Source organism: Nicotiana tabacum, chromosome 9, assembly GCF_000715075.1.
Source record: "Nicotiana tabacum cultivar K326 chromosome 9, ASM71507v2, whole genome shotgun sequence".
Classification (NCBI taxonomy): domain Eukaryota; kingdom Viridiplantae; phylum Streptophyta; class Magnoliopsida; order Solanales; family Solanaceae; genus Nicotiana; species Nicotiana tabacum.
The window spans coordinates 83,415,857-83,429,530 of NC_134088.1; the positions used below are offsets into that span (position 1 = coordinate 83,415,857).

General features: G+C 35.8%; 1 protein-coding gene across 1 annotated transcript; it reads right to left on the reverse strand.

Moving 5' to 3' along the window:
• Positions 1-1,789: 1,789 nt before the first annotated feature.
• LOC107820008 (cysteine-rich receptor-like protein kinase 2) lies at positions 1,790-9,251 on the reverse strand. Its single transcript, XM_016646218.2, has 8 exons — positions 9,092-9,251; positions 3,901-4,717; positions 3,683-3,796; positions 3,363-3,502; positions 3,035-3,245; positions 2,709-2,943; positions 2,471-2,621; positions 1,790-2,388 (listed from the first exon to the last, which is right to left on the reverse strand). The coding sequence occupies exons 2-8, from the start codon at positions 4,664-4,666 to the stop codon at positions 2,044-2,046; spliced, it is 1,962 nt and encodes a 653-aa protein (XP_016501704.1). The 5' UTR covers positions 4,667-4,717; positions 9,092-9,251; the 3' UTR covers positions 1,790-2,043.
• Between the last annotated feature and the right edge of the window lie 4,423 nt (positions 9,252-13,674).

The following is a 13,674-nucleotide window of genomic DNA, read 5'->3' on the forward strand; positions in this document are numbered from 1 at the left end:
GTTCTATATTTTTATTTCTTCTTATGCTTTGTGGTAGGATCTTATCAATCAATGAAATTCACTGCTTTTGCTCTAATTGTTTGTTGATATTTCTTAGATGGCTAATATCCTTAGATTGATAAAGAGAAAAATTGAATCCATTATTACATTTGAAGTAGCTCCAGTGGCCATGAGTGATATCTGCTAAAATCTAATTAATTAACTTAATTATGCAACTTTTCGATGATGCCAAAAGGGGGAAGATAAGGTGTGTTTTTTCTTTGGATTGTGATGTTTATAACCTAATGAACCTGGTCCTTGATGATTTGTGACTTTAAATGAAAAGTGTTCTAACATTGTGTTGATGTTGAGCTGAGTTGAAACAGGTTCCATGCTTACAAAAAGCACTGAGTTTGTCATCATCAAAAAGGGGAAATTTATTGACCCGAGCGATTTTGATTTTGATGATTGACAAAGGAACACATGCATGAACCAGGTCCATGGACAGTGTCTACAGGTGACGAACAGAATCAAGCAAAAGTCATGCACGTGAAAGGGATAAGTATAAGTGGTTATTTCTGATAATCCTTGAACGAAAAGGTTGCATATTTGATAAGGAGCACGACTCCTTACTTGAAGAGAACTCTATCCAAGATAAGGGAAGAGTTAGAAGTTGAAGTTGACTAGAACTCTTCCGCCAAGGAAGAGTAAAGCATTAGAACTCTAGTTAATCTTTATTTACTAACTCTATAAATATCAATGTTGTTCTATTTTACAGGTGATGCACACGTACTGAAGTTAAGCACGAATTGAGAGCAAAATAGCAAGGCATTTTATGAGCAATTCCTGTGAGATTTAAGAGTGCGATCCTGAAGCTACACGAACCAAATTGAAGAACCAGATGCATAAAGAGTTTTATGTGACTTTTTTTTATTTCTAGTTCAAAATATAGTAGGCGTTTTGAATTGTACTTTTCAGCTTTCTAAGAAGCAAATTGTACTAGGTACCTAAGTTGTATCTTTCAAGTTAGAGGTAACTTGAAGCAGTTGCAACAGCCTGTGGCGTGTTGCTATAAGGGTTAGAGTTAATCCTTAGGTTTGCAAGAGGTTGTAAACTCTAGTTGTATTGTTCAAGTTAGAGTTAACTTGAAGTAATCGCAACAACCTATGGCTGGTTGCTACAAGGGTTAGAGGTAATACTTAGGTTTGCAAGAGTTTGTAAACTTTGTTGTTGGCTCAGAGTTGTAGTAAAGTGTTTGGAGAAAATCCTATTGGGCAGTAGGTCGTGGTATTTTCACCTTTTGAGCCGGGTGTTTTTCTTCGATAATACAGTGCACGCAAATATCAGGCACCACACAAATCACACAAATCACCCCGTGTTGCGTGGTATTCAAGTATAAAACATCATCTTTTAAACTGTTGGCGATTGTCTTCTGAGCAACACCTTGGAATTCCTTGAACCCTGTCACATTAATGGTCACAGATTTGTTTTTCTTCCCATGGATAGATTTTCAGCAGGCAATATGAGGATTGAGCTTGTTCCCAGCCAGGGTAGAGAGGTTTTACAGGTACCTCATCTGGAGGTAGAGCGCAGATCAGTAGGGGCCCTCCTAGTAGGCCAGCTCAGCATGTGCCGCGGTACGGTGTCTCGGCCATCTTTCTCCGGTTCCATCATCTCTTCCACCAAGTTATTTATTTTCTCTTATTTTGTATATGTGATGTTTAAAAATCCAAAAGTCATTTCATTTATCCTCTTAATAATTCGTTTTTCTGTCATCATCAAAATATGGATGGCCGCGAATCAATACTTAGCGAGCAAATCGGCATTCATCATTTACCCCAACATTTCAGTCTTACACAAATTCACACACATGAAATTGAACATTTAGATTCCATAAATATCACAGTAAGTTTGAACTAGCATCCTATATATATTTTCTAGTGACCTTAGAAAAACCACGCGTAAACAAGTATTTCTGATTTCTCTTTCTGATCATGTAAATAGCAACTCAATTAGGGTGATATGATGCTTGAGATGGATATTTTTTTTATCAGTTTCAGGAGATCATCTGGGATAAAAACCACTGTTAGATAAGGTGGCAACCGAAGCAGAATCGCCTTCTCTAAGCGGGTCACTTGAGTACTTTTCCCAAGGGTCATGAAGTTCCATGGTTTTCTCATCTATAAAAGGTGGATTAGTGGGTGGAGGCAACTCTTCTTCTTTCTTGACGAGCATTTGTAATGCCTTAGACATGTATGGCCTTAACATCGCGATTTCTTGAGTGCATAGAAGTCCCACATGTAACACTCTCAGCACCTCATTTTTCACATTGATTGTGTGGTAGTTATGCAACATGAGATTCGGATCGAATAGTTCCTCCGTTCTCCCACGTTGAAAGTGTTCCCATGCCTGTTTCATCCAATAGATAAAGCAGTGAGTAACAAGTTTTCTATTGAGCAGAAGAGGATTGAAAAGGTGATTCATTAATTACAATGGAAACTAAGCTGTCCGTATATTCTGCGTTTTTGCTCCTGTTATTTTGCCTTCCGGTAACAATCTCCAGCAGAAGAACTCCAAAGCTGTAAACATCTACTTTCTCAGTCAATTGGCCATGTGCTAAGTATTCCGGAGCCATATATCCTCTGCATATAAAAAGGGTACATCAAATTTCTGAGGTTGGTTCATTAAAGTCTGCTACAAATTAGAAGATGAAAGAAAGAAATGCTAACAATGTGCCAGCAATAGCAGTGCTTATGTGACTCTTGTCTTCTTGGAATGTCCTAGCCAACCCAAAATCAGCAATTTTTGCACGGAGCCTCGAGTCCAACAGGATATTGCTTGCTTTTATGTCTCTGTGAATTATTCGATTCTTTGTGTTTTCGTGGAGGTATACCAAACCTTCTGCAGTCCCTATAATTATCTCAAATCTTTTCTCCCAGTTTAGAGCTTTACCTTTGTTAGAATCTGTCAATTTTTGAATTAGAATCAAGACGTGTGACAAAGTCATTGTGGTGTTTATATGAAAATACAACATTTAGCAAAATCCGTTACTCACCAAAGATATAACGATCAAGACTCTGGTTAGGGAGGAACTCATATACAAGAAGGCTTTCCGGTCCTGAGCAGCTGCATCCCAATAACCTTACCAAGTTTTTGTGCTCAACACTACTAATTATGTTAACCTCATTATAGAAATCTGCAGCTCTGTGTTTGTTGTTGAAGAACAGTCTTTTGACTGCAATCTCTCTCCCATCTTGCAGAACACCCTGCAATGAGTTGACCTCAGACTTGGTTTAATGTCAACACTCATAGTATTGCATTAATGTTATGGACAATCTACAACTTTGAAGATTTATTATAATTGTACAGCATTCAGCCATTACCTTATAAACTGTGCCAAATCCACCTTGCCCGAGCTTGTTGGCCTCGTCGAATGACCCTGTGGCTTTGTCAAGTGTGGAATATTTGAAGTTCAAGCTGCTGTCGTGAAGGATCTTAACTAGTTTCTCCGCATCATTTGCACCTGACAAGTTCAAATTGGAAAAAAACACGAGTTGTTGACCGTTATTCAAGGTAAATGCTCAGCTACAAAATGTTGCTAGTTTCTGCTTTTACAAACCAGTTTTAGCATAAAGATTCAACATCTGTTCATTATTGATATCCTAATGTATTTTAGTAATAATTTTGCCACAAAAGACTTTACCTTTTCTCTTCTTCTGGATTTGTTTGTTCTTCCAGATATAAATACCAATGACAGCACCTACTGCCAAGACCACCACAGAACTAACAACAACAATTACAATGGCTACAACTTTTCCTGCAATATGACCATTTGAGAGTAAAAAAGACCATTTATCAGCATAATTACTTTTTCACTCAATAAATAACAGGCGAACCAGGACGAAAAAGTGTAAAGATTACCTCCTGATGATGAGTCTCCACTAGTAAGGATAGCATTGAGAAAATTTGTATCAGAATATCTCATGAAGCATCCAGTGTACAACGCTCGACCTTCTGACCAAGGTAAGCATCCCAACATGGAGGCAGATGCATTTCGTAAACACGCTGTGCATGCGTTTGCGCTCAGTGTCTTCCAGCAATCAGCAAGAACATAAGCTGTCTCGTTGGAAGGCCCGGGCACTGGCACTTCAGCACGTGCATAGCCATTATTACTCGGTGCATTTGCAACCGCTTGCTGAACAGCTTGCCGGGCAGTCTGTTGGAACAAAGAACCTTTTGTGGTCCTATTTCCACATACATGCCTGTCCTCTGGACCTAAGTACTGGTCATAGAATGTGTAATTCTCTGCTCGCATAAAGCAGCCATCAAGATAGATTCTCCCTCCGTTATAAGGGAAGCACTGGGGCAGAACTGTTCGCGCTTCAGCATAGCATAAGACACAGTCAAGTAAAGAAAGATCGCCATAGCATTGCGCCAGTCCATAGTTAGTGTTCGGTCCAGTTCCAATAATTGCTACTCCATATCCTCTAGTCCTCATTTGCTGACTTATTGTTTCCATTGTGGCAACAAAGTTTGGGACAAAAATCATTGTATTTTCCTCGTGTTGGTTTCCACATATGATCTGGACTGTCCGAGTTCTTGGCTCACCCACTGAAAGATCTGGTAGAAGTAGGATCAATGCAATGAAAAAGAGACTACATAAAATTAAAGGTGCTGCTCTCTCCATTTTGCCAGATGAAATGAGACCTAACTGCAAGAGCTTATATTGATCTTGAGCCTGTACAACATAGAAACAATGTGAGAGAACTATTTGAAGTACTATTAAAATGACATAAACGCATAAGATTTTAATTTGTGCGTTAGGAATACACCTTCCCAAATGGTAAAAAAGATCTATAAGAAAAACAACAGACTGCAAAGACAATTCATAAGGTTAAAGGTGTTTGTAAGATGACAGCTACGGAGAAGCAAAAAGGGAAGAGAATTAGCCAACTTAATTGACTACTGGAGTTTAATGTAAGGGTACAACTTATTTGGAAACTATAAATTTGCCAGTTTCCTGAACCTCTATGCAAATTCTATACAAGGGCTGGGAACCATCATTAGAAGTGGCATATCTAATAGAGAAAGGCATCAACCTTGAGAATCAATTCTAGCCTTGCTGAAAAGGAAGAAAGGCACAAAAGATATGCAATACCTGAATTTCTTAGATTGCAGAACTTATTTATACAAAACTCATCTTTGCAAATCCTTTTTCTTTTCCCTTCTGTTTCTTTGTTAAGATTTTAGACTTAACTAGGTATTGAGAGCTGCTCGGGGTTCGGCTTGAGCCGGACTTGGCTCAGCTTAGTTAAGTTGAAACTCGGCTAACATCAGCTCGGCTCGGTTAAAGATGAATCAAGCTTGGCTTACTGAGCCAACTCGACTTGGCTTAGTTGACTATGTTGAGTGATGTAATTAATGTTTTAAATGCAACTTTCATCTTTGATTATGTTGCTCATATTCTTCAAATCCTTGTTGCATTTATGTCGACCCGACACGTGGGGTGGGATCCGTACTGGATTTGGTCTATCTAACTTGGGTTCTTTGAGTACACTTATAACCGAGAAGTATAAGTTGGTTGAGTATTTGGTTTAATTTTGGTTTTATCTCACATTTATATTTGTATAATGTATTAAAATAAGGGATACACTTTAATATCCACTAACCCTCTACCATAATTTTCGACCTCCACAACCTCATGTTAAGGGTCATGTCCTCAGAAAGCTGAAGAAACGCCATATCATGCCTAATAACCTCTCCTCAACACTTCTTAGGTCTACTCCTAGCCCTCCTTAGACCCACGTTGTGCAACCTCTCACATCTCCTTATTGGGTCATCTAGACATCTCCTCCTCACATGCTCGTACCATCTCAGCCTCACTTCTTGCAGCTTATCCTCTACGGGGGTTACTCTTACATTGTTCTGAATATCTTCATTCCTGATTATGTCTCTCCTCGTATGCCCACACATATACCTCAATATCCTCATTTCGCTACTTTCGACTTCTGGACATTAGAGTTCTTAACTGGCCAATTCTTCGTCCCATACAACATAGTCGGTATCATTCTATAAAACTTACTTTTAAGTCTTGGCGGCGACACCTTCTTATCACACAAGACACCAGAAACAAACCTCCATTTCATCCATCCTGCTACAATATGGTGTGTGACATCCTCATCAATCTCCCCATCAACTTAGATTACTAACTTAAGATATTTGAAACTATCCCGCTTGGGGATGACATGAGTATCAAGCCTCACCTCCACTTCATCCTCATGAGTTACGCCATTGAACTTACACTCCATCTACTCCGTTTTATCCTGATCAACTTGAGCCCTTTGAATTCCAGGTCCCGCCTGACGTTAAATCCATCTCGTGTCTCGTCAATTAGCATTATGTCATATGCAAATAACATGCACCAAGGCAAATCCCTATGAATGTGCCGCGTTAATACATTTATCACCAAGGCGAATAAGAATGGGCTAAGTGTTGATCCCTGGTGTAACCCCATCATGATCGAAAAGTATCCTGAGTCTCCTCATATTGTCCATATCGGATGCTTAGATCCTTTATACATATCTTTAATCACCCTAACATATGCTACAAGGACACATCTTGCCTCCAAGCACCCCCATAGAACTTCTCTAGGGACTTTGTCGTATGGTTTCTCCAGATCGATGAATACTATATGCAAGTTCGTCCTCCTCTCCCTATACTTTTCCACCAACCTCCTAATGAGATGAATGGCTTCTGTAGTGGATCACCCCGGCATAAATCCAAATTGTTCTCGAATATACGTACTCTCTTCTTCACCCTCATCTCCACCACTCTCTCCTAAACTTTCATAGTGTGGCTTAGCAGTTTGATATCCCTATAATCATTATAGTTTTGGATATCCCCTTGTTCTTGTACAACGGGATCAAAATACTCCACCTCCATTCTTCGGGTATCCTGTCCTAAAAATGACATTAAATAGGCCTATGAGCCAATCCAAACTTGCCCTGGCCGTGCTCTTCCAAAACTCAACCAGAATCTCGTCGGGCCCGATCGCTTTTCCTCTGTTCATCTTACGCATAGCCACTCTACCTTCTCGACCTTTATCTACCTACAATATCCAAAATCTCGGTGACTCTCGGAGTGCTCCAGTTCACCCAACACAATGTTCGTATTTCCTTCCTCATTCAAGAGTTTATGAAAGTATGCTTGTCATCTCCGTTTAATATGTGCCTCTTCCACTAATACTTTTTCTTCCTCGTCTTTGATGCACTTCACTTGATCCAGGTCATGGGCCTTCCTCTCTTTCACCTTGGCTAGCTTGTATAGCTTTTTGTCCTTGCCTTTGCCCTTAAGCTTTTAATACAAGTGTCCAAACGCAACTGTTTTTGCCACTGTGACTGCTATTTTCGCCTCCCTCTTAGCCGTCTTGTACCAATCCATGTTCGATTTCAACTCGGCCCTCTTTTCCTCATCGTTTTTGCTCTCTATCAACTTCAAATATGCCATCTTCTTAACATTCATCTTCCCTTGGACCTCTCCATTCCATCACTAGTCTTTTCTGTGTCTCCCAGAGCGGCCCTTCGAGTCCCCTAACATCTCTCTAGTTGCTTCCCCGATGCAATTCGCTATCTTGGTCCACATATTACTGGCGTCACCACTAGTCGTCCAGGCCCTCATGATTCTTAGCTTCTCCGCCAACTCTTGGGATTTTTCTTAGTTAAAGCTCCCCACTTGATCTTGGATTGACCATACACAACCTTCTTTTTCCGCTCCCTTTTAATCCCAAAGTCTATAACTAAGAGCCTATGCTGGGTCACGAGGTTCTCACTCGGGATAACCTTACAATTCGTGCATACCCTTCTATCATACTTCCTGAGAAGTAAGTAATAAATCTGGATCTTGGCCACTGCACTCTGGAAGGTGACCAAGTGCTCCTCTTTTTAATATTAAATATTTACAAAGAACTTAGTTGTGTTAACTTTAATTTAATAACTTGAATTGATTGTCGAAATATACACTTATGTATATCATAACATACATTTATTGGATGTATTGTAACACAAGTATTCGTACTCCTATCTGTATCCCTTGAATGCTAAAGTTTAGGTGATGAATTCAACTTCTAGATAGCACCCGTATCGGGTGGCCACACCCATATATCCGAAAAAAATAGACTATTAATATAAATTCGCAATCAACTTAAACTTTATCATATATTAGCTTAATAACAGGGTAACTTAAGCCTATTTTATGTTTGACATGACATGCGATGAAATATCTTATTTTAATGACTGAAATTGTTATTGAAATTCAATTTAGTAAAACATCTTGATATGCTGTTTTTGTTTTAAAAAGTTCAGTTTTGATATATTGAGGATCAAATCTAAAAGGATATGTCCATATAGTGAATTAAAAAAGGCAACTATTTGTACAATGAACATCATAGAGTATCAACATAACACATCTCAATATCTTGTCTATTGAATTCATTTCAGCTTATTTCATAGCCTTTATTTTTTAAATTTCAATTCGTTATATACTTTATTACATGCTTTACTCTTATTAAATCAATGGTGACCACATTATCGTTCTTAAGCTTTCACTCGTGACTTTCAAGATTAGGATGCCTTCAACTAGCAAGACTAGAAACGTGAGCTAACTATATTTAACATTTATTTGGAAATTATTACTTAGTTGATAAATTCAGCTGCCACAACTATTGTCCCTCTTTCTTTTTATAAGTCAACGGTAACATAGTTAATCATCTTTCAACAGGTTTTATACAAATCTTCAAGTGAACTTTGCGATTGTTTTTCACACTGCAGAGCAACTTTCTCTTTTGTTCGTTCAAATACTCCTCCTTAAACCAGAATTCCCAGTAAAAAGAAGAATAAAAATAAATTGGAGTAGTGTTGTGTGCTGAAACTAACACAAAATTGTATCTAAGTAAAAACAGAAAAAAAAATAAAAAAAATCTGGGCAATTAATAAACTGCCACCTTCTTAAAAAACAGCAGAAGAAAGCTATCAGTAAATGAGCAAAACAATTCTCAAAAAGATTACAGGAGGACTTCTATTTTTGGCAATTAGACCACCATAATCTTAATACTTACCTCTTCTTTACATAGATTTTCCGGATTTTGAGTCCCGAAGATGGGCGCGCCCAACTAATCAGCTGCTTATTTCATAGTTGTAGAAACAGAGTGAGGAAGGGGGTGACAGGGAGGCAAAAAGAAATGGAAAACAAATAAGGAAAATTTCTTAGATGAATCAAAATGGAAATGATAAGAGTGAATAAAATAGTGGGCAGTTTGAGAGAAGTCAACAAGAGGAAAGAAGTAGAAGCATTTCTTGTGTGAATTTTCAAAAGAAAGACTCAAATAAATCAGCGGGGGATGAAGACTTTTGAAAGGACGCGCCTCTTTTAAATTAGAAACAAAGGAAACAAAAAGTATGTTTAATTAGAAAAAGTGGCAGGGGCATGAGATTTAATCCTATGTATTAAGTTTTAACTAAAGAATGATTAAAAGAAGAAAGAGTATGGGGATACATCTCCTAACTAAAAGGTAGAGGTGTACCCGCGTTAAAGTGCTTACTTCAGCTTGGGATTGCCCATATTAATTTAAGAATTTGAGCTAAAATTTGTTGGTACTGTACATAATTTAGGCCTTTAGGCAGAGGAGGAAGTTTAATGTGATATGTAAGTAAAACTCCGGTGATAAAAAAGGTAAGGACCTGTTTATTTTATGCAAATGATAATTCATTAAGACTGGTTTTCTGATTTTTTTTAACCCATCGTCAACTAACAAATTTAGAAGTATTACTTGGTCGTTCGTCTCCTACAAGTGTTAAACTGTTAAAATGCATGTATGATGTAACTATTAACGAAGATTGATCCTAACAATTGAAATATCATAAAGTAAAGAGATAATTGTAATCTAACAGTTATTTACTATTTAACCGTAGCTTGTACTCATTCAACAATACACCTACTTCAATATTATTGGATTTAGTATCGTCTATATGCAATTTATGCCTTCTATTTATGTACCCAAAAAAAAATATGCCATCTATTTGATAAGGAATTATTTTGAGATCAAAATTGCCTTCAATATCGGAAATACCGATTTCATCTTCAACGTATTAAAACATTATCATTCAAATAATATTACAAATATTACTGCTATCGGGCGACCATCATGGTATCCCAAATTAATATAAGTACATATTTTATTTAAAAAACTAAAAAATATTACTCACAACAAACAACAACAACAAGAAGCCCTTTGAAATCTCATAAGTGGGGTCTAGAGAGAGTAGTGTATACACACACCTTACCTCTACCTTGTGAAAGTAGAGAAGTTGTTTCCGATAGACTCTCGGCTCAGGAGAAATACTAAAAACTATTACTCACTAACTATATAAAAAGATAGCGTGAAGCGCCAGGGGCGGATCCATTCCTTTCGTACCGGATTTATCTGAATCTATTACTTTCGAGTTTCGACGTAAAACATAAATATATGTGAAAACGTTTATTAGAAGTACAATAAATTAATAGTAGTAGATATAAACCCATAGAATTTACGGAAAAAGGGTCAAAAATACCCCTAACGTATTGAAAATGGTTTATATTTGCCCTCCTTCCACTTATTAGGCTATAATTGCCCTTAACTTTAACTTTTGGATTAAAAATACCCCTCTTTTTAACGGAATTCTTTGATAGCATATGTGGGTCCTTTAATTAAATATGTGGCACTTATCTATTGGTCCACGTGGCTATTAGACCAATCCCAAAATAATTCGACCCATCCAGGTTAAAACCCAAAACAATTACAAACCATTTGATTTTCTAACAGAAATTGTCCAAAGATTTTCAGCACTAGAAGTTTCGATTACGATAATGGAAAGCTTGAAGTTCAATCTTCATAGCAAGGTACTCACACAATGTTTTAAGTTCCAAACAACTTTAGCCAAGCAATTTAACATAATTGATCTCAATAAAGAAATCCAACAGTAGAGGATTCAACAATGCCTAGTACGAGCTCCTCGAACCAGCAACTATACTCGATTCTCAGCTTCAATTCAATAGGTTTTTTCGAATGATTTCCAACAACCCTTAAATTAGTACTACAAATTTTTATCAACCCCAGATTCGTTCTTGAGAACCTAGGAAGGAATTCAAAATTTTCAACCAATAGACTTCGAATTCAGTATAAACTTCTCAAAGACTGTAAAAATGGTTTTTTGAAACCAGAAACAACTCAAAATCCAAGATTCAAAACACCTAATTGATCCCTTAACAAATTTTCGGGGTTAAAATTCAACTCAAGCTTTCGGATCGTTCAACAATGGCTATACAAAATTTTCTGGCGCAAATTCAATTCCAACAAGTATTGGCAGAAATCAAATTAAAATAATTTTGCAGCCTCAATAATGGACAAACTTCAAGAAAATTCCACTAATTTAAAATCTGTTTGTGCCCCGTTTCTTCAATATTTTGCGTTTTACGACTGAGTGGATTCAGAAGCTACGATTTTCGGTTAAAACTAGCGCAAATAAGCTCCAGCCTATTCTATATCTAAGCTCAGCTAAGCTTCTTCATTTTGTAAAAATGGTGGATTCTTCGAAATCCAGTTCCAACAATCGCCAAACTCATGTGTAAACAAATAAATCCTAATGGGTCGGGTCATTTTGAGTCGGATTATTTATGGATCGGGTCTAATAGCCCGGTGGACTAATAAATTAATGTCACTTATTTAATTAAGGGATCCACATATGCCATCTCATGATTTTGTTAAAAAAGGGATATTTTTAATCCAAAAGTTAACGTTAAGGGCAATTATAGCCTAATAGGTGGAAGGAGGACAAAGTTAAACCATTTTCAATACTTTAGGTGCATTTTTGATCTTTTTCTGTAGAATTTAAATCCTGAATTTGTCTTTCCTAAATGCGACTTGTCGATCATTACCGTAAATAGTGGAAGAGGAGAAAGAAAGGAGGTAACAAAGTTCTAAGCCCAATTTGTGGATGGTAGAATTGTGTTACCATGAAGTCACAAGCGAAACCAAGTAGTTTTCAAATTCTATTTTTACTTTATTTAGAATATAATGGACTTTTTACTCTTCCGTTGATATCCAAACCCCCAAAATGTGGTGGGCGCAGTTTTACATTTCCAGGGGGCTTTTCCATATAATATAGGGAAAAAACTAATTAAGATAATATCTATTTATCTATTTATATCTATCTATCTATACGATATTAAAAGCACAAAAACCCTTAACAAAATATCGTTCGTCTTTTATACCCTTTAAAAAATAATTTTACACTAGTCAAAATAGTCATTTAATTATTTTCCTAATTTTTAGGATTTTGAAATCAACTAAAGTTCTACTTATTATACCTTTCCTTCTTTGGGCTATATAAAAAGTCCTAATACCTCAGCCAACATGTAACTAACGAGTATATTTTATCATCCAACGCAAAGCTAAACTTCAATTGATAGATATCTTTCAATAAATTTAAAAGCAAAAAAAGAATAAAAAAAGACTTTGAATTGGATATTACATTACTTAATTTAATATCATGAAGGCCCTTAGCGAAATAATACTTACCTTTTATATCTTTTAAAAATAAATTTCACACTCGGCAGAATAATCATTTAATTATTTTTCTAATAATAAGAGTTTAAAATTAGCTAAATTTTGACATTATTTTTCTAATATTTAGAAATTTAAAATCAACTAAAATTTTACATAAATAAATATTTCCTTAGTTGAACTTCTATATAATGAGTCCTACATGCAAGCTATAACATGACATGTCAAAACAATTTCCTTTTCTGAGGGAAAAAAAACTTAAGGTTTCGTTTATGTCCTAATTATGAAAGAAAATATTCAAATTCAACTAATTTATTCTACTCACTATTACAAAAGTATGAGGAAAAAACAGGAAGACCAACAATTAATATTGTAATTACAATTAGTGTAAAGTAGATGCATTTTTTATTAGGATATTGAGCATGAAAACCTAAAAAAGCTAACGAATATAATGCTAATGAATTAGTATTTTCTAATTCCTTATGCTATTCAATGAGAATTCACATCATACTTACTTTTGAAATTCTAATCCCTATCAAGTTTTAGTTTTTTAGATATCTCTTTTTTATAATTTCTAAAAAGTACACGATTAATTTAAAATAAATTACTGAAAATATATTTAAGAATATAAAAAATAAAGAGCGAATGAAAAGTGGTTGACAAGAGTTAATGACGTTGATATTTCTCCCAAAAGTAAATACACATATAAAGATCCAAAAGTAAAATATTATACCAACATTTTACCCTTTCAGAATACAATTCTTGTTGGATAAAATTATAATTAAAGTTAAATATACTAAAAATACGGATGAACTAATATATAAAGAATTTTAATGAAAAAAATAAACTATTTTCTTTAATAATGAGAACAAATAATTAATTTGAATTAACTAAGTAATAGAAGAGTTTAAATTTAATTATTTTTTAAATTCATCATGTAAGTAAAGTTATTTTTCAGGCTGACAAAACTCTTAGAATACATTAATTTGTCTACATAAGAAGAGCATTGGTGGTGACAAAAATTAAAATACACAGAGCAAAATTAGTGTATAGTATAGTATTAAAAGTCAAATTGGTAAAACCACAAACTTGAAGTGATA

What these genes read in the sequence shown, in the direction of transcription:
- LOC107820008 (XM_016646218.2), bottom strand. Translation starts at nt 4,666, where the DNA reads ATGGAGAGAGCAGCACCTTTAATTTTATGTAGTCTCTTTTTCATTGCA. An exon ending in ACTGCTATTGCTGGCACATT is followed by an intron (nt 2,622 to 2,708) that starts GTTAGCATTTCT and finishes TTTTATATGCAG; the next exon opens with AGGATATATGGCTCCGGAAT. An exon ending in CGGACAGCTTAGTTTCCATT is followed by an intron (nt 2,389 to 2,470) that starts GTAATTAATGAA and finishes TGGATGAAACAG; the next exon opens with GCATGGGAACACTTTCAACG.